General features: G+C 42.3%; 1 protein-coding gene across 4 annotated transcripts in view; it reads right to left on the bottom strand.

Moving 5' to 3' along the window:
• LOC132817207 (collagen alpha-3(VI) chain) overlaps nt 1-25157 on the bottom strand; it is an 82933-nt gene extending 57776 nt beyond the window's left edge. For all 4 annotated transcript variants that reach the window (XM_060827495.1, XM_060827498.1, XM_060827497.1 and 1 more), the window contains exons 1-5: nt 24640-25157; nt 15276-15884; nt 13198-13815; nt 10075-10692; nt 2677-3294 (exon numbers count right to left, since the gene is read on the bottom strand). In XM_060827495.1, coding sequence (XP_060683478.1) covers nt 2677-3294; nt 10075-10692; nt 13198-13815; nt 15276-15884; nt 24640-24829 — 2653 coding nt within the window. In that variant the 5' untranslated portion in view covers nt 24830-25157. The remainder of the gene's footprint in view (nt 1-2676; nt 3295-10074; nt 10693-13197; nt 13816-15275; nt 15885-24639) is intronic.
• Nucleotides 25158-25609: the final 452 nt, after the last annotated feature.

The raw sequence follows: 25609 nt of genomic DNA, 5'->3' as shown, positions 1-25609 counted from the left end.
GGCCCAAGTAAACCCTGGGTTCGGTTACACGTCGTGTAGGTCCTTTCATGGACTAAGCATTCTAAATCATTGTGAACTCCCACTCAAAGTGGCTGGACATTCATAGAGTTCAATCATCTGACAACAGAAAAGCTGCAAACAAACTTTACATTACACAGACTCCCAAGTGGTTGGTCACGACAACGAGCCATCATTTCCCAGCAAGGAACTCGAGTATTTCCTAAAGATGAATGGCACTCGTCATATAAGGACAGCTCCATACCTTCTACCATCCTTCTATCATGCAGAAAGAGTAATCCAAACTTTGAAAGCAAGTTTAAGAAACAACTTAAACTTCCCTCGAAACCAGACAGGCCCAGTACCTATTTGATTATTTCATAGAATCCCTACAGTGTGGAAAGAGGCCATTCAGCCCACCGAGTCCATACCGACCCTTCGAGGAGTAACCCACCCAGACCCATTCCCCTATGCTATTATTCTACATTTACCCCTGCCTAATGCACCTTACCTACACATCGCTCAGCACTAGGGGTGATTTAACATGGCCAATTCACCTAACCTGCACATCTTTGGATTGTGGGAGGACACCAGAGCACGCGGAGGAAACCCATGCAGACACGGGGAGAATGTGCAAACTCCACAACGACAGTCGCCGGAGGTTGAAATCGAACCCGGGTCCCTGATGCTATGAGGCAGCAGTGCTAACCACTGAGCCACCGTGCTGCCCCTCATGCCCACAGCAATAGCTCCAATGAAGTTGCTAATGGAGAGAAGATTCTGCACCAGGTTAAATCTGATCTTTCCAGACCTGAGCAGGGTGAGAGGTTGTGAAATGGCATTGGGAATGCCAATGCCAGACACAAGACTCCCCTAAATGAGACAGTTTACTTAAAGGGATGAAGGTTGGTGCTGAAAGCATGAAATGGCCCTGCATGGGTAGGAGGTATGGTCAACATGACATACAAGGTTTGGGTAGATGAGGTGGTCCTGAACCAGCATGTGAACCCCATGAAAGCTGCAAGCTAAAGAGCAGGGTGGGAGCAAAACATACCCAGCTGTTCAGAACAGAGGTAAAGTCTGTCTGAACCAATGGGTTCTCCTCCTCCATCTTGCGTCCTACAAACCTTGGAATTTGAGATGGACATGGAGGATGTTGCAGCCTTGGCACCTGAAGAAGAGGATGAATTTCTTCCAAGATGCTCTAGCCGCAAGAGGCAGGCTATCATTCAGTACATGCCGCCCAGATACAAAGCTGAGGCAGGTGAACAATACTCCGTGCGAAAATGCCCCAGGAGGGAGCTACAAGAGAGAGAGCTGGCCTATGTCCTTAGACTCTGAGGGGGGGAGGGATGTAATGATTGTAACGAGGTCAGCCAGAATATGAGTTCCCCAGATTGGGGCTGTTAATCTCTGTGGAGTTATTTCACCAGCAACATGCATGTCACACAAGCGAAATTTTTTTAAAAAGTCTAGCCAGGCCAATGGCCTACTCCTGCCTTTAACTTGTCTGTGTGCACTGGCTGTCCCCAGTGGCTCTGACCCAGACCAATGGCTGTGTGCTTGTGTATTGGAGATATGTTGTCAGACAGAATTGGGTAGCCTTCTCTACTGTTTGCTTCAGCCTATACATGAGCAGGAGGACAGGTATCGGGCATCAAGTTTGCAACAGCGGCAGTAGGCATGATCAAAATGGTCAATTTTGTAGAAGAGTTGGAAGATGGAAAGTAAAAAAGAATTAGGAAGAAAGTTTGAGGATGAGGTAGCTGCATAGTGTGAGACACAAATTATACAAACAAGGGAGGAGGAAGGTGCATATGTGACAAAAGTGACAGTGGTTGTACCGTACATTCAAAACAACTGTAAAGGTCATGTTTCAACACAGAGAAAGTAATTGTCCATGACATGGCAAAGTGAAAGGCGTGTGCAACAGACAATCATATGTGCACTAAGCTGCAGATCAAAAAAACTGTGCCACGGTGTGGTGGGAGTTGAAGAAAAATTTGGATTTTAAATTGGATGTGCCACCTGGCACCACTGCCTGACCTTCCCCCTTCTTGCTTGTGCTTCTCCGTTAGCAGACAACATACTCTAGTATACACCCTGCAGGAGTGCAGCTGGATCATTCATCTTAATGTGGAACTGGAGCCAGGTTCCCTTGAGCTGCTCAAGGACACAGACCTCCACAACCACCTTGGTCCGGGCTGCCTTTGTCAGTTAGGATGACCTTCTGTTGCCAATCCTATGGAAGAGCACTTGCCTTCTCTCCTGGACAACCTTCAGAAGAACCTTTAAGAAGGCATTGCTGAACGGTGGCACTAGTTTTTGCTTGCTCTCGCACACTGGGGATGGGGAGCAGGCTTTCCTGCCTTGTTGTCCATAAATTGTTGTGTTTACCCATGTATGGACATCCAATTAGCTGAACTGAGCTGAATGCACTTACATGAGAAAACCTGTCCCCAAGTGGATGTACTTCAAACACTTAATGTCAGAAAAACAACTCACTCCCCCCTTTCACTCACCCTTTCACAGTTTCACTATCACCTTTCATGTAATGAAAGCTTATACTTTCTGAACTACCATGATCGGCATTATGGATGATTTGCTAGTACTGAATATATTTTCACTGACAGTGACATCCTATACATCTTGACTTGAACCGAACAAAATATCAATTACCTGGTTCAATGACAACAGTTGGCTCTTCAGGTATTACCCGTGGAGAAGGCAGAGTTGACAATAGTGTTGTCACGTCCTCTTGTATATTTCGTAAAGAACGGAATTCACTTAAACTGAAGACTAAACTGGGATCAATGGCAATCTCATTCAGCTCTGCTAAAGCTGCATTCTTGACTCCGACTGCAAAGCTCATTATAGCAGCTCGTTTCAATGCAGCAGCAGCTCGATTAACATCATCGCTAGATGTTCCACCAGTGATGAGCACCAAAAACTGAGCAACGCCATTGCTTTTCCTACTTCCTGCAGAGTTGATGAAATGGTATCGATAGGCATGATCCATGGCTGCACCCGTATTCCGTCTGGCCCCACCTTTCAGCCTCAGTCTTCTCACATGAGACAGAATATCAGCCTTGGATAAGTAGGTGTTCAAGTAGAACTCAGTATCTGCGTATGTGCTGTACTGTATCAGACCTACTTGAACTCTGCCAAGTCCAATATCGAGATTCTCTATTATATTTATGAGAAAATCACGGACAAGAGCAAAATGTGTGCTTCCAACATTATCTGATCCATCGATAAGGAACACAATATCTCTCTTCATCCCTTCTTCAGAAGCAACTGGAATAAACATGCATTATAATTCACAATACATCACATAATGTTTGTGCAATTTGTAAGTAGTTTAATTTGCATTTATGCAGCCTGAATTATATAACAATATCTCAAGAGGCACTTTAAAATGCAAGCAGAAGGACATTTATCAGGAGTAAAAAGTGAGGTCTGCAGATGCTGGAGATCAGAGCTGAAAATGTGTTGCTGGTTAAAGCACAGCAGGTCAGGCAGCATCCAAGGAACAGGAAATTCGACGTTTCGGGCAAAAGCCCTTCATCAGGAAGGCTTTTGCCCGAAACGTCGAATTTCCTGTTCCTTGGATGCTGCCTGACCTGCTGCGCTTTAACCAGCAACACATTTTCAGCGACATTTATCAGGAGTCAAGTTTGCAACAGGGGCAGTAGGCATGATCAAAAGGGTCAATTTTGTAGAAGGGTTGGAGGATGGGAAGTAATAAAGAATGAGGAGAGGAATTTTCAGGATGAGGTAGCTGCATGGTGTGAGACACAAGTTGTGCAAATAAGGGAGGAGGAAAGTGCACGTGTGACAAAAGTAACAGGAGGTTGTACAATACATTAAAAAACAATTGTAAAGCTTACATTTCAACACAAGGAACCTAATTGCCTATGACGTGACAGAGTGAAGGGTGTCCACAACAGAAAATCACATATGCACTAAGCTGCAGATCAGAAAAACTGTGTCATGGTATGGTGGGAGGTGAAGAAAACTTAAGATCTTAAATTGGATCTGCTGTCTCGCATTGAAAAATGACAAGGACAAGATGTAATGGGAAAGGAGGTATGAGCTGAAAAGTTTTGAATTAATCAGAGTTTGTGTGGAGTGGAATTGGGGTGACCAGGAAGGAAAATGTAGTAGAAAGCAAACCTTATGAAAATGAAAAAAAAATCTTTTCTGCTTGATGATATAAAGTGCAAATACTCAACAAGCAGTAATGTACCATGTACCGGGTTACTGCTTTCCAAAACCTAGTGTAGCAAGAAAATTAAACTACAATTGAAATCAAGAAGGAATTAACCAAACTGAATGAAGCTGAGGGAAAACAATGCTGATGCTGAAAATGTGAAAGATCTGAAATAAGCCAGAGAAACGTAGATGATATTTCAGATCAATAAGACTTGTTGACTCTTGAATCTGAAAACTGCAATTATCATTCCAATGGAAAGTAACTCAAGTTGGGAAATTTCCCATCCCTGTGCTCCCACCTGGGAAAATTGTCCAAACAGAGCTACTTTCATTCTGGAAGTGTGGGTATGGGATAGAGTCTGCCCACCATCATTGGATGCAGATTATAGGCAGCTACATGAGCTGCTGAGTGCTTCAGTGGGCTTAAAAGACCAGCTGTCTTCTCTTGTCCCAGTTTCGTAAAATATTAAGCCTTCCAGCTCTGGCACCCAATAATTTCATCGCCTCTTTGCTGTGCATACAGAGTGTTGATATTTAGGGGTCAAATGAAGGTCAAAGGAAACATGCAAATTGCTTGTGTTTGCAAATTGCATGTAGGCATCACCATAATGTTCAAGAAAGCAGCAAACAATGCCACAAAAATGTCAATCCTGTCAGTGACAACTCATCCAACTTCCAAATGTTCTCTGTGAGCCTCACAACACTCCATCCTCATCTATTGCGTAAATGATACAATGGTCTGTAATGAAGGCAGTGTGAAGCTGAGTATGTGATGTACGCACTGGGGTGGTAGCCTCTGGGAGTGCAGGAGACACTCCTTTCCTGATGACATTGGGTGGTCACTCAGCTGGCACAACATCTTTACCAGGTTACCGCCCAGGCTGAGCCTGAATGTGCAAGGATGATGGGGTCATTTATCTTCATATGTGCCTCCGTAAGGGGAAACATACTCAGCCCCCATCTGCACAGTAAACCATCAGTGACTGCACTGAGATCTAAACTTTGTCACTTCTTCTCTTCCCTAATGAGGTCCTTTCCACAAAGCATCCTGTTCCCAGATGCTGCTGGGATGCTGGTCACTGTGGCTGCCTGCCTAAGAAGGCGAAGGAGATGGAGGAGGATCCAGGGATGAGAGAAGGCCAAGCAGCAGCAGCAGTAGAAGGCCAGAATGGAGGAAAGGTAGTACCCGGCTCACAGAGAATTTGCAGTCACATGGCCTCTCGGGACAGATAGGGTGCACATCTTGCCCAAGGCTTTCTGAGCCCAACTCCACTTCTTGGGAACAAGCAATGCGCTCTGTACATTGTAGGACATGGTGCTGGAACTGTGCTGGATACTGGAGCAGGCCCTGAAGGCCGTAGGAGTGGGAGGCTGTGAAAGTGACTGTTGTTCTGAACCTCTATGCAACTGGCTCCTTCCAGGAAGCAATGCATTTCCCAATGCTTTAGCATGGTCAGTGGGATTCGGGAACGTAGCAGGCACACCCAGCAGGGTGTTATTGACTGTACACATGTTGCACTGAGAGGGCTGTATCACAATGCTGCGGATTTCACCAATAGGAAGGAGTTCCATTTGATTAACGTCTAGGTGATCGGTGATCACCATTACTGCTTTCTGGAAGTTTGTGGAGAAAGTGAGGTCTGCAGATGATGGAGATCAAAGCTGAAAATGTATTGCTGGTTAAAGCGCAGCAGGTCAGGCAGCATTGAAGGAACAGGAAATTCGACGTTTCGGGCACAAGCCCTTCATCAGGAATGAGGAAAGTGTGTCCAGCAGGCTAAGATAAAAGGTAAGGAGGAGGGACTTGGGGGAGGGTTGATGGAGATGTGATAGGTGGAAGGAGGTCAAGGTGAGGGTGATAGGCCGGAGTGGGGTGGGGGCGGAGAGGTCAGGAAGAAGATTGCAGGTTAGGAAGGCAGTGCTGAGTTCGAGGGAATCGACTGAGACAAGGTGGGGGGAGGGGAAATGAGGAAACTGGAGAAATCTGAGTTCATCCCTTGTGGTTGGAGGGTTCCCAGGCGGAAGATGAGACGCTCTTTCTCCAACCGTCGTGTTGTTATGTTCTGGCGGTGGAGGAGTCCAAGGACCTGCATGTCCTTGGTGGAGTGGGAGGGAGAGTTAAAGCGTTGAGCCACAGGGTGGTTGGGTTGGTTGGTCCGGGCGTCCCAGAGGTGTTCCCTGAAGCATTCCGCAAGTAGGCGGCCCGTCTCCCCAATATAGAGGAGGCCACATCTGCTGCAGCTGATGCAATAGATGATGTGTGTGGCGGTGCAGGTGAATTTGTGGTGGATATGGAAGGATCCCTTGGGGCCTTGGAGAGAGGTAAGGGAGGAGGTGTGGGTTCAAGTCTATATTGGGGATACGGGCCGCCTACTTGCGGAACGCTTCAGGGAACACCTCTGAGACACCCGGACCAACCAACCCAACCACCCCGTGGCTCAACACTTTAACTCTCCCTCTCACTCCACCAAGGACATGCAGGTCCTTGGACTCCTCCATCGCCAGAACATAACAACACGACGGTTGGAGGAAGAGTGCCTCATCTTCCGCCTGGGAACCCTCCATCCACAAGGGATGAACTCAGATTTCTCCAGTTTCCTCATTTCCTCTCCCCCCCACCTTGTCTCAGTCGATTTCCTCAAACTCAGCACCACCCTCCTAACCTGCAATTTTCTTCCTGACCTCTCCGCCCCCACCCCACTCCGGGCTATCACCCTCACCTTGACCTCCTTCCACCTATCACATCTCCATCGCCCCTCCTCCAAGTCCCTCCTCCCTACCTTTTATCTTAGCCTGCTGGACACACTTTCCTCATTCCTGATGAAGGGCTTGTGCCGAAACGTCGAATTTCCTGTTCCTTCGATGCTGCCTGACCTGCTGCGCTTTAACCAGCAACACATTTTCAGTTCTGGAAGTTTGTGCCCACTACCCTAGCAACTGCTATGACTCCTCCAACTGGAGCACTCTCACATACCTGTCGCATTTGAGGGCACAGGCTCACAGCTGGCTATTGGGGTCAAGAGTTATCTTCTGTGACTATTGCTCATGATACCATCATGCAACTGCCTGATGATGCTATGCACAGGCACAATGTTGCTCATGCTTTGACCAGAAGCATGATAGAACAGATGCTGGGGGTGGTGAAGATATGGTTTCCGTTCTTCAACCAGCCCTCCAGTATAGTCCGGGCAGAGTGTGCCGCATTGTCCTGGTGTGTAACCGGAGCAGGTAACAAGGTAATGTGCTGGCTATGGAGAAACTGGAGAAATGGGAATAGTCTTCCAAGGTGGAGAATGGGAACACTGGGGGAAGAGGAAGCTGTTTTTGCCCACGATAGAACTCAGCTATGTTGGAAACTACAAACTAAAGCAAATCTCACTGACACCTGCCTCCAATAGTTGAGAGCTGGGTGCAGCAGACAATTGAAGAATGTGAATTAATTTTTGGTCATGATGCAGAAATCTGGTTTATATTGTTGAGATGAACCTCAATTGCTGTTCGATTTGTTTGTGTTTCCTTTTGCTGCCTGTAGTTAGATGCTCATGTTTGTTTTTGTCCAGTTGCTTGCCTGTACATGATGTCACCTTACTGAACAATACACGATATAGATTGACAGTTGGCACCAGGGACAAGGTAGCGGATGGTTAGAGGATGTTCAGATAGGAGGTAGGTACAGACGGCTGGATGGTGTGGCATGGTGGCTAAACAGTGACAAGGGTGGGAGACGGCGATGCCTGTGCAAGGAAGTATCAGCCATGCTGTCAGTGTGCCTTTGGTGCGTGCTGACGTTGGTGGGGAGAGGCAATGCCAGATTACCGGCTCTTGTCTATACTCACATCAGTCTTTCAGAGAAGGCATAGGCACAAGAGTTGCCAGTCAGTAGGTAGCCACTGAATTGCAAGTTGGCCCCAGATTGGTGCCTGGTGAGATGGGACAGACATTGGACTTGAACGACACCATAGAGACTTGTGGGCTAATACTCACAAGATACATGAGGAAACTTATTGGCCATGTGCCAAAAAGCCCTCCAAAAAACTCGATGCAACTTGTACCGAGCCGAAAAAAAAAACAAAAGTTCAGCTCAATGCTTTTATCTCTAAATGGGAAAAAGAATATCTTAGATTTATAAAATTATCTGGTGCTTTTAAAACCCACCAATGTGAATGGAAAAATGCAAATTGCCCATTTAAATACAACCGTAATAGTTGAGGTGTGAGAAGAAGAAATGTATGAGTCAGAGAGTGATAGAGATGTATAGCACAACAACAGACCCTTCAGTCCAACTCATCCATGCCGACCAGATATCCTAAATTAATCTATTCTTCTGCGCCAACATTTGGCCCATATCCCTCTAAACCCTTCCTATTCATGTACCCATCCAGATGCCTTTCCAATGTACCAGCCTCCACCACTTCCTTGGGCAGCTCATTCCATGTATGCACTACACTCTGCATGAACAAGTTGTCCCTTAGGTCCTTTTATATCTTTCCCCTCTCACTCTAAACATTTGCCCGCTAGTTTTGAACTCCACTATCCTCCACTAGGGTAAAAAGACTTGTCTATTCACTCTATCCATGTCTTTCAGGATTTTCCAAACCTCTGTAAGGTTGCCCCTCAGCCTTCAATGCTTCAGGGAAAATATCCTCAGCCTATTCTGCCTCTCCCTATAGTTCTAACACTGTAACCACGGCAACATCCTTGTAAATCTTTTCTGCACTCTTTCAAGTTTCACACTACCTTTCCTACAGCAAGGAGACCAGAATTGCAGGCTGTATTCCAAATGTGGCCTCACTAATGTCCGCAATATGACATTCCCCAACTCCTAAACACAATAGCATTGTCAGAGAATCTTAAAATATCCTTGGGCCATTCCTAAATGTTTCAGGACTAAGACATTACTTTTCCAATGCAATTTTGTGCAACTTAGACAAACACAGCAGCCATGTGCTACCAAAATAGTAAATGAGGTGAAATGGCATTAGTCAAGAGATGAATATTGGTTAAGACAGTGTCTTACATTAGGAAGGACAACCTGATTGTTGGTACCCCACTGAACAAGCTGATTAGACCTCAAGTTAACATTTCATTACAAAGATCATTTATGATTCAATTCTCCCTTAGTACTACACTCAAATATCAGCTTTGAACATATGCCCATATCCTGTATATTTGCATAATGCTTATTTGGTGCTGTTAAGTCAAACAAGAGCTGAATAATTACCTTCATGCTTCCTTCACAAAGTAATGATATTCGCATTTTAATGCTGAATGCATTAGGCGATAAATTTGATGAAACCAGATTACAAGTATTGGGGCTCATCTCTCAAACCTACTCTCAATTGTCTTCAATCCATTCATTTTTAATTTTGTAATCATTTAATTTCATACAATTAAAAAGTTAATTTGCTCCATGATCTTTGTAAACTGACCTGTCATGTAATAGTGAACATTTTTGATCCATGTATTTACTGCTCTCCGTTACATCAGTTCCCGGTTAAGCAAACCCCTCTGCGGCCTTGCCTCTATCTTTTTCCGTTCCACGTCTCTCTCTAAGACATCTGTACTCGTTAATTCTGAAATGTTGGTGGCTCTATCTTTCACTTCCAAGGCCCTAATCTCTGGAACACTCTCTAAAAACTTGCTTCTATCTCTCTACCTTGCTTTCCATCTCTAAGAAACTTCTTAAAACTTGTTTTGTTTTTAATCAATATTTTTTCATCCGACCAAACCTTTCTTTGAGTGGCTCATTGTCATATGTCGAAGCAGTTTAGAGTATTTTAAACTTATAAAGAGCCTTTACCTTAATTTGTAGTTGTTGTTGGCAAATATAGCACAACTGAGAAGAACAGAAAACATAAGTACCTTGTGTAACAGCAACAGTTGGCCTTTGAGTTGGTACTCTTGAGGCAGCCAGAGTTGATAATGGTGTCATTAACTGCTCCTGTATATTTGGCAGAGAGCTGAATTCTTGAATGCTGAAGACCAAACTAGGGTCAATTGCAATTTCTTTTAATTGTGCTGGGTCTACATCTTTGGTTCCTATGGCAAAGATAATGACTGCAGCTTGCTTCAATGCATCCGCAGGTAGTTTAAAATCATCACTAGATCTTCCAGCAGTGATGAGCACCAATAACTGAGGAACACCTTCCTCTTTTCTACTTCCTGAAGATCTGGTAAAGTGATTTCTAAGGACATAATCCAGTGCTGCTCCAGTATTAAGAGTATTCCTACCTCTCAGTCTTAGTCCTTCCACATGGGAAAGAATTTCATCTTCAGAAGAATAAGTGTTCAGATAGAATTCAGTTTCTGCAAAATTGCTGTACTGTACCAGTCCGACTTGCACTTTGTCACTGTCAATATCAAGATTTTCTATAATACTTGTGAGAAAATCACGGACAAAAGGAACATTTCTTTTCCCGACATTGTCAGATCCATCGATAAGGAACACAATGTCTCTCTTGCTTCCTCCGTCTGGCACACCTGGAAGAGACATACAGCATCGTTGCTTGCAATACATATACAATTACCATTGATACTCGTGTAAAAGACACATTTTTAGACTTTTTTGAAGTTAAATTTATGGGGTCAACTATTACATGGATAGTACTTTTGAAAGGCTGAAACTCATGCTACAGCCCAAAATCCCATATCATGAGCAGAAGCCCAACTGATCTCTAAACAAATAAAGAAAACAAAACACAACAAACCATAATAATTACCGGATAAAGACAATAGAAACAAAAATGCATGATAATATGTAGCCTTCCTTCTGCCAATTTCTGATTACAAACTGGTGAACCTGTAACATCTTGTCTTCTAGTTCAGCAGGCAGCTTTTGTGCAATCCTAGTTTTCTGCCAAAATAATTAGTTGTCACCTGAGTCTGACCTGATGAGTCTTAAGCTTTCATGCCAAATTGGTGTGAATTGTACATCAAAATATACAATATCATGAAAAAAGTATTAATTTCCTCATTGTAACATTTATGTACAGGATAGTACCTGACTCACAAATGTTGGTCTGTTATCTGTGAAGAACTAGGGTTGGCTTTTACAAAAGATAAATGGGAAATTCAAATTCTTTGCCAAAAATAGGGAGTTGACTTTTACATGAAATCAACTTTTATTCGAGTACATACAGTAATAGGAATTTTAAGAAGTCTGGGGAAATTCTCTCGCAAACGTTCACAAAATAGTTTCTGTTTTGGCTATCCTGATTCAAAGCACACTCACAATTGTATTAAATTTATGAAGCAAAGTTTCAGTTCAAGCTTACACATATTTTTATTTGCAAAACCACAAAGATTGAATAGAAGTTTACACAGAGGAGGAGGCTGAGATGATCTGAGCTGATTTGATGGCTGTTGGGCAATTAATTGGCTCAAAGCAAGACTTCCAACCCATAGCAGAGAAAAGACATGATTTATTTTATATCACAACATTGAGATGATACTCAATTAAACTTAGAATGGGTTCATTCTGTTGTATGCACTAGAAAGCTCCTTTGACCTTATTAATGAATTATGTCAATACACTATATCCCACAGGGAAATTGGGAAAGCTATCAATGTGATAGTGAACCATTGTTGAGTGAGTAGAGGGTTAGTCATTCTGTCATGGCTGCTTTCACCTCAAGGATAGAATATTTTAATCCAGTCACACTCACCAAGGAACTTATTTGATCAAATGAAACAATGGGTGAGAGTTTGTATGACAGCTTTGATTGGAAAAGATTGTTTTACTCTGTTCCTCTGGATGGGTATTTGAAACTAAGATACAGAACAAGTAGGAGCAAATTAATGCAGATACCAAATTCTGTACTGAAAGTGAGAAGTGCTGAAAATCACAGCAGGTCAGGCAGCATCCATGGCTCTCTCTATACAGATGCTGCCTGACCTCCAAGGTACGGAAGAATACTCTTTTATCAGTCAGTGATATTGAGATGTTTCAGGTCTGTATATGAGATCAGTCAGCAGAGAAAGCTGATCTGATGAGTCTGTATCTGTTCGGAAACAGTCACACTTCTGTTCACAGAGTTTTTGTATTTGATGGTGGATGTCCATATGCTAATACTCAGTCTCCTTCACTGTGAAAAGGCACATCAACAGCCACAAGGTTAAAGCCTCCAGACAATCTAACAAAAACTATTTAAAGTGGATTCTGGCATTTGGATGTTCCACACACCCTCAGCAAACAAAACATGGCAACATTAATCAAAAGCAATTTGCTTAAAGTGAATTACACAATCATTTCAAAGTAGAATTTCAATATAGTGGTGACAACAACAGTGATTATGTTAGGAGTCTACACAATGTTTAACTAATGTTCTCATTCAATAGGAGCTCATTTAAAGTTTAGCATTTATTGTTTCTTTAGTTTGGGAAACTTTGTGTCTACATTCTTACAATTTCAATTTGTTTCTTCACTTCACAATAAATTCAGTTTTTTTTAGATTACTTACAGTGTGGAAACAGGCCCTTCGGCCCAACAAGTCCACACCGACCCGCCGAAGCGCAATCCACCCATACCCCTACATATACCCCTTACCTTACACTATGGGCAATTTAGCATGGCCAATTCACCTGACCCGCACATCTTTGGACTGTGGGAGGAAACCGGAGCACCCGGAGGAAACCCACGCAGACACGGGGAGAACGTGCAAACTCCACACAGTCAGTCGCCTGAGGCGGGAATTGAACCCAGGTCCCTGGCGCTGTGAGGCAGCAGTGCTAACCACTGTGCCACCGTGCCGTTCCTGAGATGCTTAATACCTGTCAACTTATACCATCCAATACATCACTATATCCCCAAATTTTTTTTTTAATCTTGTCAGGTCTTTAGCCAGTGAGACATTTGTTAATTACTTTTACTGAGATGACAATGAAGCTGGCAACCAGTATTAAGGATTTTTGGTAAAGTGCACAACCTTGAAAATCCTTCATTGCTGTATTAACATTGAGGCTAAAGCAGTAAATGAATTAACATACCTGGATTTACGGGAACACTTGTGCGGTCTGTCGATTCTGGTGCTGCAGGTGGGTTTGACATTGAAATCATCAGCTGCTCCTGTGTATGAGGCAGAGAACGGAATTTGTCAATACTGAGAAGCAAACTAGGGTCACTTGCAATCTCTCTGAGTTGTGCTGAGTCTGCATTCCTGGTTCCAATAGCAAACATTGTTACTTCAGCTCGTTTCAGTGCATCCACAGATTGTTTGATATAATCTCTGGATCTCCCAGCAGTGATGAGCACCAGTAACTGAGGAACCCCTTCCTCTTTCCTACTTCCTGAAGACCTGGTGAAGTGATTTCTATAAACATAGTCGAGTGCTGCTCCAGTGTTTAATGGCGTCCCACCTCTCAATCGGAGTCCTTGCACATGAGGCAGAATTTCATCTTCAGAAGAATAAGTGTTCAGATAGAATTCAGATTCTGCGTAATTACTGAACTGTACCAGACCGACTCGCACTCTGTCACTTCCAATATCGAGGTTTTCGATGATACTTGAGAGAAAGTCACGTACAAAAGGAAAATCATCGTTTCCAACATAGTCTGACCCATCGATAAGGAACACAATGTCTCTCTTGCTTCCTCCATCTGGCACACCTGGAAGAAATACAAAGTGTCATTTCTTGCAGTACATATTCAATGAATAAGACAATAAGAAGTCTAGGGAAATTCTATCACAAACATGCACAGAATAGTTTATGCTTTGGTTATATTGATGCAAATCAAACTCAAGATTGTGCTAGATTTCTGAAATAAAGGTTTAGTTCAAACTTGCCTTTATATTTATTTGCAAAACCACAAACATTGGGTATAAGCACAGAGTAGGAGGTTAAGATGATCTGAGCTGATTTGATGGCAGTTGGACAACTAATTGGCTCAGAGCAAGACTTTCAACCCAGAGCAGAGAAAAGATTTGATTTATTTTAAGCAACAATATTGAGATGATAGCTGATTATGTTTACACAGGGTTCATTCTGTTGTATGCACTAGAAAGCTCCCTGTGACCCTAGTAATGAGTCATTTCAACAAGCCAAATCCCAAAAGGAAATGGGAAAGTTATCAGTGATAGTGAATCTGTACTGACAGAGTAGAGAGTTGGTGGCCATTCTGTCATAGCTGCTTTCACTCCAAGGATAGAATATTTTAGTCCAGTCACATTCACCAGGGAACCTATCAGATGAAATGAAACAATGGGTGAGAGTTTTCATGACAACTTTGATTGGAAGAGCTTGTTCTGATCTCTTCCACTGCATGGGGATTTGAAAACCAAGATTCAGAACATTACTCTCTTTTCAGAGATACTAAGAAGTTTTAGGTCTGTATATGAAATCAGTCAGCAGAGAGCTGATCCGATGACTTTGCATCTATTCTTAAACAGTCACACTTCTTTTCACAGCTTAATCATACTTCGTATTTGATGGTAGATGTCCATATGCTCAGAGAATACTCAGTCTCCTTCAGTCGGAAAAGACACATCAGCAGGTTAAAGCCTTGAGGCAATTAAATGATGTCTATTTAAAAAAGGATTCTGGCATTTGGATGTTCCACATAACCTCAACGAACAAAACGTAGGAACATTAATCAAAACCAATTTGGTTAAATTGTATTGCGCAATCACTTCAAAGTCAAAATTCAAAGTAGCAATGACCACAACAGTAATTATGTTGGGAGTCCCCACAATGTTTAACTGATGCTGCTCACTCAATAGGAGTTCATTTAAAGTTTAGCATTTATTGTTGTTTCATTTGGGAAACTTTGTAAAGAAGTGTCTATATTCTTAGAATTTCAATTTGTTTCATCACCTCACAATAAGTTTAACTCCTGAGATGCTTAATACCTCTCAATGTATACTATTCAATACATCACTAAATCCCCAATTGAATTATATTTTTCATCTTGGAAGACCTTTAGCCAGTGAAACATTTGTTAATTACTTTTACTGAGCCTACGATGAAGCTGGCAACCAGTATTAAGGATATTTAGTGCAGTGCACAATCTTGAAAATCCTTCATTGCTGTATGAACATTGAGACTAAAGCAGTAAATGAATTAACATACCTGGATTTACGGGAACACTTAGGCGGTCTGTCGATTCTGGTGCTGCAGGTGGGTTTGACATTGAAATCATCAACTGCTCCTGTGTATGAGGCAGAGAGCGGAATTCGTCAATACTGAGAAGCAAACTAGGGTCACTTGCAATCTCTCTGAGTTGTGCTGAGTCTGCATTCCTGGTTCCAACAGTAAACATTGTTACTTCAGCTCGTTTCAGTGCATCCACAGATTGTTTGATATAATCTCTGGATCTCCCAGCAGTGATGAGCACCAGTAACTGAGGAACCCCTTCCTCTTTCCTACTTCCAGAAGACCTGGTGAAGTGATTTCTATAAACATAGTCGAGTGCTGCTCCAGTGTTTAATGGCGTCCCACCTCTCAGTCGGAGTCCTTGCACATGAGGCAGAATTTCATCTTCAGAAGAATAAGTGTTCAGATAGAATTCAGTTTGTGCGTAATTACTGAACTGGACCAGACCGACTCGCACTCTGTCTCTTCCAATATCGAGGTTTTCGATGATACTTGAGAGAAAGTCACGTACAAAAGGAAAATCTCTGTTCCCAACATAGTCTGACCCATCGATAAGGAACACAATGTCTCGTTTGCTTATCTTTTCTGCAGAAGAGAAAGATAGTGTCACTTATTAACTGAGCGAAAATTTGTTGAAATATGTTTTGACTAATGTGGCTGTATCTAATCAAGGAAACCTGTCGCCGGTAAGTTATGAGATGACATCAAAGTTAAAGTCATATTCTTTTTTTCATATGAGGTGGAATTATGATTTTTGGCTACTTGCTATTGTTTAAGCTGAGCATTGTTTGTGGTCAAATATTAATATTGTAATGGACCAGATTTTCCAACCTCCAGAATTGCCATTGATTGAACATACAATCTAAGATGTCAATGAGGAACTGGGGAAGTCCTGACCTATCCACCCTCCCCAACTCCTACCTTATGCATTTAGCTGAACTGCTATAAACCCCTTAACCTGACCTAATCTATCCCTTTACCTCACCCATCCTACCCATTAACTGAGCTACAGATTCACCCTTTTCATTACATGTTCATTCACCAGTACCATGAGGAGCTTTGGAATATTAATAGCTCAGTTATCAGAATTTGGCTGCATGCCATGGATTGGAGGTATGGAATTCTCCCCACTACTTGAGACTTTCTGCATTGAAGCAATTTGATTAGGTTCTCCATTGGAAATGTGGCCAGAAAAATCAGGGGGAAGTTTAAGTGGGTAGGCTTTTTGCCTGGCTATCATCAGATACAGGGGTCCCAAAACTGATCAGAAGATTTGAGTCAATATTTTCACTCACTGTTGTAGGCAAATCCCACTAACTTTCAGGAGATTTACCCTTATCTGGATAGAGTCATAGAGTGATCAGCTTCATGAACAGTGAACCCTGGTATTTATTTATGTTCTTTTGTAAAATTTTCTCTATTTTTCGAAATGATAAATCATCTTAGTAGAGCTAACTTTAAGTTTCAAATTTTCACCCAAAATATGAAACAGTCGATCAGTTCCTGACTTGCACTGTGATGCAAAGCAATTAACTTTTGGTAACTTCTATGTTTCTTTCAAGTTCAGAAACTACCTTAGCCTATCTTTTCAAGTGAAGAGTTCAGTTAATTTGACTTAAATATGAAAAAAAAGAAAGTACTCACAGTTGTGTAGTGCCTTTTTAAGTCTCTAGGGCACACAACTGCAGTGTATCTAATGATGTACTTTTTGAAAGTGTGGTCACTGTCATAATGTCAAAAGGGCCACATTTGTACACATCATCATTCTAAAGCAACAATCAAATTTTGGCTGAGGCTTTGTGATAACTGTAACAGTAGGACTATTAACACTTACTGATATTAAGGGTACATTAGACAACAACTTTCAGCATGCAGTTGAACAGATGAATTAGTGTTACCTTGCTGCTTCAGAAGATTCATTACACTGCTACCTCACTGATAGACTCAGTGTTCCACTGCGTAGCAGGAGATGTATATACCAATATCCATTAAGTTGACAATGGCAGAAAGTAAGGGCTTCATCAGTCAAGGATAAGTTAATTTGTAATGATGTGAACAGTTTAAATTACTGTCAAATAACAGCTGTAACCCTGAAAATTTACTTTGGAAACTACATTTGACATTCCTTCAGGTTTTAATAATTGTTGACATAGATAAGAGTTGTGTATGGGGACAGTGCAGAATCCCCATTGAAACAATCTGTGAAGGAATTGCCTGGGAAATTGAGATGTCCACTGGGCAGTTCCAGTACGCATAGAACCTTCAAAAAGTGTTCATTTAAATCATACTATCAACATATTATGTTATATACATCAGCTAACTCCTGAATAACTGCTAAACTACCCTCTCCTCCCTACCCATTTGGTTCCCTAACTTTTCAGCACCCTAGCATCTCAATTACTAGATGAATTAGAATCACCACAGTGTGAAAACAGGTCATTTGACCCAACAAGTCCACACCAATCCACCGAAGAGCAACCCACCTAGACCCACTCCCCTACCCTGTATTTGCCCCTGACTAATGCACCTAACCTGCACATCCTTGAACACTATGGGCAAATTAGCACAGCCAATTTACATGACCTGCACACTTTTGGACTGTGAGAGGAAACCCACGCAGACACAGGGAGAATGTGCAAACTTCACACAGCCAGTTGCCCAAGGCTGGAATTGAACCCAGCTCCCTGGTGCTGTGATGCAGCAGTGCTAACCATTGAGCCACCGTGCCACTTCAAAATTTCATGTCTAGAACCCCTACAGTGTGGAACCAGGCCCTTCAGCCCAACAAGTCCACACCGACTCTCCGAAGAGTAACCCACCCAACCCAATCCCCCACCCTATTACTCTGTATTTGCCCCTTATTAATGCACCTAACCTACACATCCCTGAACACTATGGGCAATTTAGCACAGCCAATTCACCTGACCTGCACATCTTTTGGATCGTGGGAGGAAACCAGAGTACCTGGAGAAAACCCACGCAGACACGGGGGTATGTGCAAACTCCATGCAGTCACCCGAGGTTAGAATCAAACCTGGGTCTCTGGAGCTGTAAGGCAGCAGTGCTAACCACTGAGCCACCATGCCATTGTGTGTTTACCCTTTGGCAGCAGCTGTGACAGCGACTGTCAGGATTTGTACTTTTCAGAATACAGCAGCTGGCTGTTGTGAACAGGTGGCATGGTTTGCCTTCCCCCTGACATTTCAACACTACGAAAAACTGTCAGAATGGGAGTACAGCTCTGCACTTCTGTGGGTGTCATGAGCAGAGTCTCCTCTTAGAAATGTACAGCTCCCTTTCTTTGGAAAAATAGACCAAAATAGCAATCCGTGTTAGACTGGCATTCCTCAGAAAGTCCCAACTCATTATTTTTCTTTATTTTACACTTTGTCTCTTTATATCTCTATCTCGTTTATACATCTGTATTTCCTGTACACAATCTGAAATTGAGTTAATATTGTTATTTACATTTCCTGGTTTGCATTGCATGCGCAATAAGGATCTAATCATTTGACTTAACTACTTTTGGCCTGTTCACACAGGCCTTGGATCCGCTGTGCTGCTTTGACTGTCTGATCATCACAAATTGCACAGTTTAAGTGCACACGGAATGTTTGTTGGCAAGTGTTTGTAAAATGAGCAACAAACACCATTCATTCACCACTGACTGCTAAATCTGGACTTGGAATTTGCTTATAGATATTGATTGAGGGCTAAATACTAGCTGGAACACTAGGGAAAGTCTCTTGCTGTTCCTTGAACCATTGCCATGGCATCATAGTGCCACTTGAGGCGCAGATTGGGCTTCCACTTATTGTTTTTTCATTCTTTTCATTTCAGATTTGATAGCATGGGACTGTTGATATCAAAGTTGATGTCATCATGTACATCACCATCATCAGTAACATATCAATTATCAATCATACAACATATTTGTTGTTTACTATGCCAGATTTTCCATAAATTGTAGTTAGGCAGAAATTCTATGTTTAATTTTATTGACTTAAACGTAAAAACCTTTTGAACTCTAGACATTAATGACATGTGACTTCATATTGGCCATGGATGTTACGAAGTTAATAGTATTAATTATCATGGGGCTAAATTAGTGAGAGTGTTAGCAGTAATAGCCCTGAAGGTGGAAATACATGTTTTACTTCAGTTCTGGCAAACTGAGAAAACAATAGGACTGTTGCTTTTTTTTTCCATTGTGTTATTTTGTATGTTGAAAACTGCAAGGTATATTTTGTTCATTTAAGGTTACTGCACATACTAGAAGGATTCTGCAACAGGAGAAATGAACAAAAACAAAAAAATGGCTTGTGTGCGGTTTTAATTTTGGCTTTGCCATCCCAAAAACTTCACATTGACAAGGTGTATGACATAATATATGAAGCAATCCTTCCAACTATAAGTATTTTTGAAGGGTTTTTACTAGTTTCAGTAGACAAGACAGCATTTTGAGCTGTCTTCAGGCTGCATTAAATGTACACAATCCCAGATTTAACAAGGAGATGTGTTCCATCAATGTTCTCCTATTGGCTATGCCCAATCTACCACACTTTGATGCACCTTCAGACATTCCCATACTGGCAAGAATGGTTTTGAGGACATGATGAACAGTTTTGTAACACAAACGACAAAATAAAAAGAGTGGTGGATACATGGAATTAGCTGCCAGAGGAGGTGACTGGTGTTATACAATTGCAACATTTAAAAGACGTTTGGACAGATACATGTATAGGAAATTTTTAGAGGGACATGGCCCAAACACAGGCAAATGGGATTCGTTCAGTTTAGGAAAGCTGGTCAGCATGAAGAGGTTGGGTCAAAGGACCTGTTTCTGTGCTGTATGACTCTAAAGCATTGACTTCTCCACTGCTGCATTTAAGAATTGAAAGATACTTTTGAGGCACTAAGATCTGAACAAAATGACTAAACTCATGAAAAATGCAGAAACAATCTAGTTCATGACTAAGACAAATACAATCTATGAAACAATTGTCTTCTGACACACTAAGCAAGAAGCAAAAGGCAATGTTTGTCTGAGTGTAACATCAAGAAGCCCGAGCCAAACTGGAATCAATGGGAATCAGAAGACAACCTCTTTGCTGGTAACAGTCATATCTGGCACATAGAAAGATGGTTGTAGTTGTTGGAGGTCAGTCATATCAGCTCCAGAATATCTCTGCAAGAGTTCCTCAGGGTAGTGTCCTAGACCTACCCATTTTCAGCTGCTTCACTAGTGATCTTCCTTCTATCATAAGGTCAGAAGTGGGATGTTCGCTAATGATTGCACAATGTTCAGCGCCATTCATGACTCCTCAGATACTGAAGCCATCTATGCTCAACTGCAACAAGATCATGACAACATCCAGGCAATGTCGACCTCCAACAAGAGACAATCACCACCCCTTGACAGATAATGACTTTGCCATCACTGAATCCCACGTTGTCAACGGGTTACCATTGATCAGAAACTCAACTGGACTTTCCATACAAATACAGTGGCAATAAGAGCAAGTCAGAAGCTAGGACTTCTGTAGCAAAAAACCCATCTCCTGATTCTCAAAACCTGTCCACCATCGACAAGGTACAAGTCAGGAGTATAATGGAATTGCACCACATTTGACCAAATGAATGCAGATCTAACAACACTCAAGAAGCTTGACACCATTCAAGACAAAGTAATATGCTGATTGGGAGCACTCCCTCCATCACCAGTAGCAGCAGTACAAGATGGTTAGGTCTAGGACGCTAGCCTGAAGAACTCCTGCAGAGATATTCCCCTCCAAGCCACTCATCAACCTGATTTGGAAACATATTGCCATTACATCACTGTCACTGGGTCAAAATCCCGGAATTCGGTCTCAGTGGACATTGTGGGTCTACCTACAGCACGTGGACTGTTGCTGTTCAAAAAAGTAGCTCACTATCGCCTTCCCAAGACCAACAAGGGATGAGCATTAAATGCTGGCCAGCCAGTGATGCGCATGTTCCATGAATAAACATTTTTTTAAAAGCCAGTTGTAACCTCTCATACAATTGAGGCAATTAGTAACCAAATGTGATTTTGACAATGTTAAACTTGACAAATGGGAAATGAAACATAAATAACTGCAGGTGGTCTCTCTAATCAATAAAGCTGAAAGCACTCAAGCTAAGTTAAAACCAGTCAGAGTTGCTGGAGCTAGCAAGATCCCTATCACTTTCAGAGCCTAGAGCTACTGAACTTTAGGCTGCCAACTGTAATTCACAACACTTCATGTTCAACTCCTGTAAACACTACGCATCACTAACGTGCCAGGAATCAACCTGCAGAGTAACAACATCAGTCTCACAAAGAGGCCTGCAACTTATCCAAACATTGTTTCTGTTTTGGCAGTGCTTTCCCTTTAGAGCAATGTTCTGTGGAAAGCCAAACTACTTTCTTGTGTTTGCTGTGCATCAGAAAATCTGCTCCCAAGACCAATCCTGACAGAAGGGTGTGACAGAGAAAAGTCAAAGTGAACATTGTTGATGTAAGGATGAACTAAATAAAACTCAGCAGGTATGGCAATACCTATGGAAAGAGAAATAGCATAAATGTTTCAAGTACACTACGAAATTTCTTTGGAATTTTCTGTTGTCCCCCAGGGTCATGACCCCCACTGCTGAACATCAAGCTGTTGTTTACAGGACTGTCACTGACTTCATCTCCTCTGGAGATCTCTATTCCACAGCTTCTCACCTGATAGTCCCCCAGTGCTACATCGCCCACTTCTACCTCCTTCCCGAAATCACGAAACAGGACTACCCTGGTAGACTCAGCAGTTTACCCAATTGCTGCCTGTGGAATCCTTTTCTTCCTATCTTGATTCAACCATTTCCTCCCCTGTTCAGTCTCTTCCCTTTACATTCAAGATGCTTTACATCAGCTCAAAAGAGTTCTGAAAAAGTGTCATGCAGGACTCTACTTTCATTCTGTTGCTCTATCCCACACGTGTCTCCAGACTTGCTGAGTTACTCCACCACTTCCTGATATTAAGTCAGATTTCCAGCATCTGCAATATTTTGCTTTTATTAGAGATGGATAATCCTGAGTAGACTTTTTCAGACCTAACAAACCACCAGTGTAAAAGTAACTACTGAATGCTTGAATGAAGACATCTTCACAGCAATGTCCGAGGAGATAAAACCTTCAACAAACTTGAGGATTTCTCAATTCTCCACAGACCCTCTGCATGAAAAGGTTGTCCCTTAGGTCCCTTTTAAATATTTCCCCTCTCACCTTAAACCTATGCCCTCTAGTTTGGATTCCCCTAATCTGGAGAAAAGACCTTCATGATTCACCCTATGCATGCCCCTCATAATTTTGTCAACTTCTATAAGGTCACTCCTTAGCCTTTGACACTCCAGGGAAAGCAGCCCCAGCCTATTCAGCCTCTCCCAATAGCTCAAACCCTCCAACTCTGGCAACATCCATGTAAATCTTTTCTGAACCCTTCCAAGTTTCACAACATCTTTCCAATAGGAAGGAGACCAGAATTGCAGGCAATACTCCAAAAGTGGCCTAACCAATGTCCTGTATAGCCACAACATGACCTCTCAACTCCTATACTCAATGCACTGACCAATAAAGGCAAGCATACCAAACGCCGCTTTCACTATCCTTTTACTTATGACTCCGTTTTCAAGGAACTATGAACTTACACTCCAAGATCTCTTTGTTCAGCAACATTTCCCAGACCCTTACCATTAAGTGTATAAGTGTTGTCCTGATTTGCCTTTCCAAAATGCAACACCTCATACTTATCTAAATTAAGCTCCACCTGCCACTCCTCAGCCTGTTGGTCCATCTGATCAACGTCCCGTTGTACGCTGAAGTAACTTTCTTTACTCTCCATCACACCTCCCTGGAGCGTTGGAGGTAGAGAGGTTTATAAAATCATGAGGGGCATGCATAGGGTAAATAGGCAAGGTATTTTCCCTGGGATGGGTGAGTCCAAATGTAGTCAAAATAGGTTTAAGTTGAGAGGGGAAAGATTTAAAAGGGACCTAAGAGGCAACTTTTTCACGTAAAGGGTGGTGCGTGTATGGAATGAGCTACCAGAGGAAGTGGTGGAGGCTGGTACAATTACAGCATTTAAAGGTATCTGGGTGGGTATATGAATAGACAGGGTTTAGAGGGATATGGACCAAATGCTGCAAATGGGACTAGATTAGTCTAGGATATCTGGTCGGCAAGGACGAGTTGGACTGAAGAGTCCGTTTCCATGCTGTACATCTCTATGACTCTATGACTTTATAACGAAGTGTAATATCAGTAAAGACAGATTACAGGGCAATTTAAGTATTCATTCTGAGTAACATACAATGTTTGACCATGTATGTCCATAGCTCTGACGAAGAGGCATCTAGACTCGAAGCATCAGCTTACTCTCTCTCAGTTGTTCCTATCTGATCTGCTGTGAACTCCAGTAATTGTTGTTTTCAGTACAGATTTCAGCATCAGAGGTAATTTGCTCCTCCCTCTATCTATAGGGTGTACTCTCTCAGCCACCTACTTGAATGAGTCACTAAGTTTAAAGCCTTGTGGACACAGTGCAAGTGCACTTCAGCCTTTCTGATGTTCTGCAATCTCTGAATAAATTTAGATCTATTAATGTTACTTACCATTGCTCTATTTCGAATTGAATTTAGAATTTTATTGCAACTCCATTTTAAAATATAAACTCACTTCATGTTTGTGGTTATTGTGATGGATGTTTATGTATTTACGAAACAAATGCTTCCAAATGTATTGGGGGCAGAACGAATAGTTTAGCATCTCTTGCTTTTCTGTTTAAGGATTTTGTAAAGAAGAGAGATGATGGGCACTGGATTGCTTTGCATAATTTTACTTGCAGCAAAGGACTTGTGGCACTTCCAGACTGGATTTAATGGAAGTGATGAGGATCTTGGCACATCACCTCCTTTGGGGAAGGCCCATGAAATTATGTCTCATTCTGACTGGATAGCAGTGGGTCTTCCACACAATCCAGGATCCCAAGACAAAAGTCCCACCAGTTGAGATCTGCCAGATAATTAAAGCCCATCAACTTTATTAATTGGCAACAACACTAAGGAGGCATTAGTTGCATGCCTTCACTAAACCCATCACAGGCCAAGGATAGTCTTCTAGATATTTTAAAAACATACCAACAACAGAAATTTCCTGTTTGAAACAGTGATATCAGAATAAGTATCTTCCCCTTAGTCTAAAATCTGAAAAGTTTTCAAATACAGTGCACAATTTCAGATTAAAAGGAACTCTGCAGTTGTATTAGCATTCCTGTTAATGAAAAATGAAGTAAAATACCTGGGTTTACTGGAACACTTGGGCGGTCTGTCGATTCTGGTGGTGCAGGTGGATTTGACATTGAAATCATCAGCTGCTCCTGTGTATGAGGCAGGGAGCGGAATTCTTCAACACTGAGAAGCAAACTAGGGTCACTTGCAATCTCTCTGAGTTGTGCTGAGTCTGCATTCCTGGTTCCAATAGCAAACATTGTTACTTCAGCTCGTTTCAGTGCATCCACAGATTGTTTGATATAATCTCTGGATCTCCCAGCAGTGATGAGCACCAGTAACTGAGGAACCCCTTCCTCTTTCCTACTTCCTGAAGATCTGATGAAGTGATTTCTATAAACATAGTCGAGTGCTGCTCCAGTGTTTAATGGCGTCCCACCTCTCAATCGGAGTCCTTGCACATGAAGCAGAATTTTATCTTCAGAAGAATAAGTGTTCAGATAGAATTCAGTTTCTGCGTAATTACTGAACTGTACCAGACCGACTCGCACTCTGTCTCTTCCAATATCGAGGTTTCCAATGATACTTGAGAGAAAGTCACGTACGAAAGTAAAATCTGCATTCCCAACATAGTCTGATCCATCGATAAGGAAAACAATGTCTCGTTTGCTCGCTAATTTTGGCATTACTGCAAAGAAATACAGATTTTAATCTATTAGAATCATAGAGTCATAGAGATGTACGACATGGAAACAGACACTTCGGTCCAACTCTTCCATGCCGACCAGAAATCCCAACCTTGTGGGTGGCACAGTGGCACAGTAGTTAGCACTGCTGCCTCACAGCGCCTGCGACCCGGGTTCAATTCCCGACTCAGGCGACTGACCGTGTGGAGTTTGCACGTTCTCCCCGTGTCTGCGTGGGTTTCCTCCGGGTGCTCCGGTTTCCTCCCACAGTCCAAAGATGTGCGGGTCAGGTGAATTGGCCATGCTAAATTGCCCGTAGTGTTAGGTAAGGGGTAAAATGCAGGGGTATGGGTG

The sequence above is a fragment of the Hemiscyllium ocellatum genome, chromosome 7 (genome assembly GCF_020745735.1).
Source record: "Hemiscyllium ocellatum isolate sHemOce1 chromosome 7, sHemOce1.pat.X.cur, whole genome shotgun sequence".
NCBI classification, from domain to species: Eukaryota; Metazoa; Chordata; class Chondrichthyes; order Orectolobiformes; family Hemiscylliidae; genus Hemiscyllium; species Hemiscyllium ocellatum.
The sequence above is the reverse complement of the archived record's forward strand: the minus strand, read 5'-3'. Positions and strand labels throughout refer to the sequence as shown.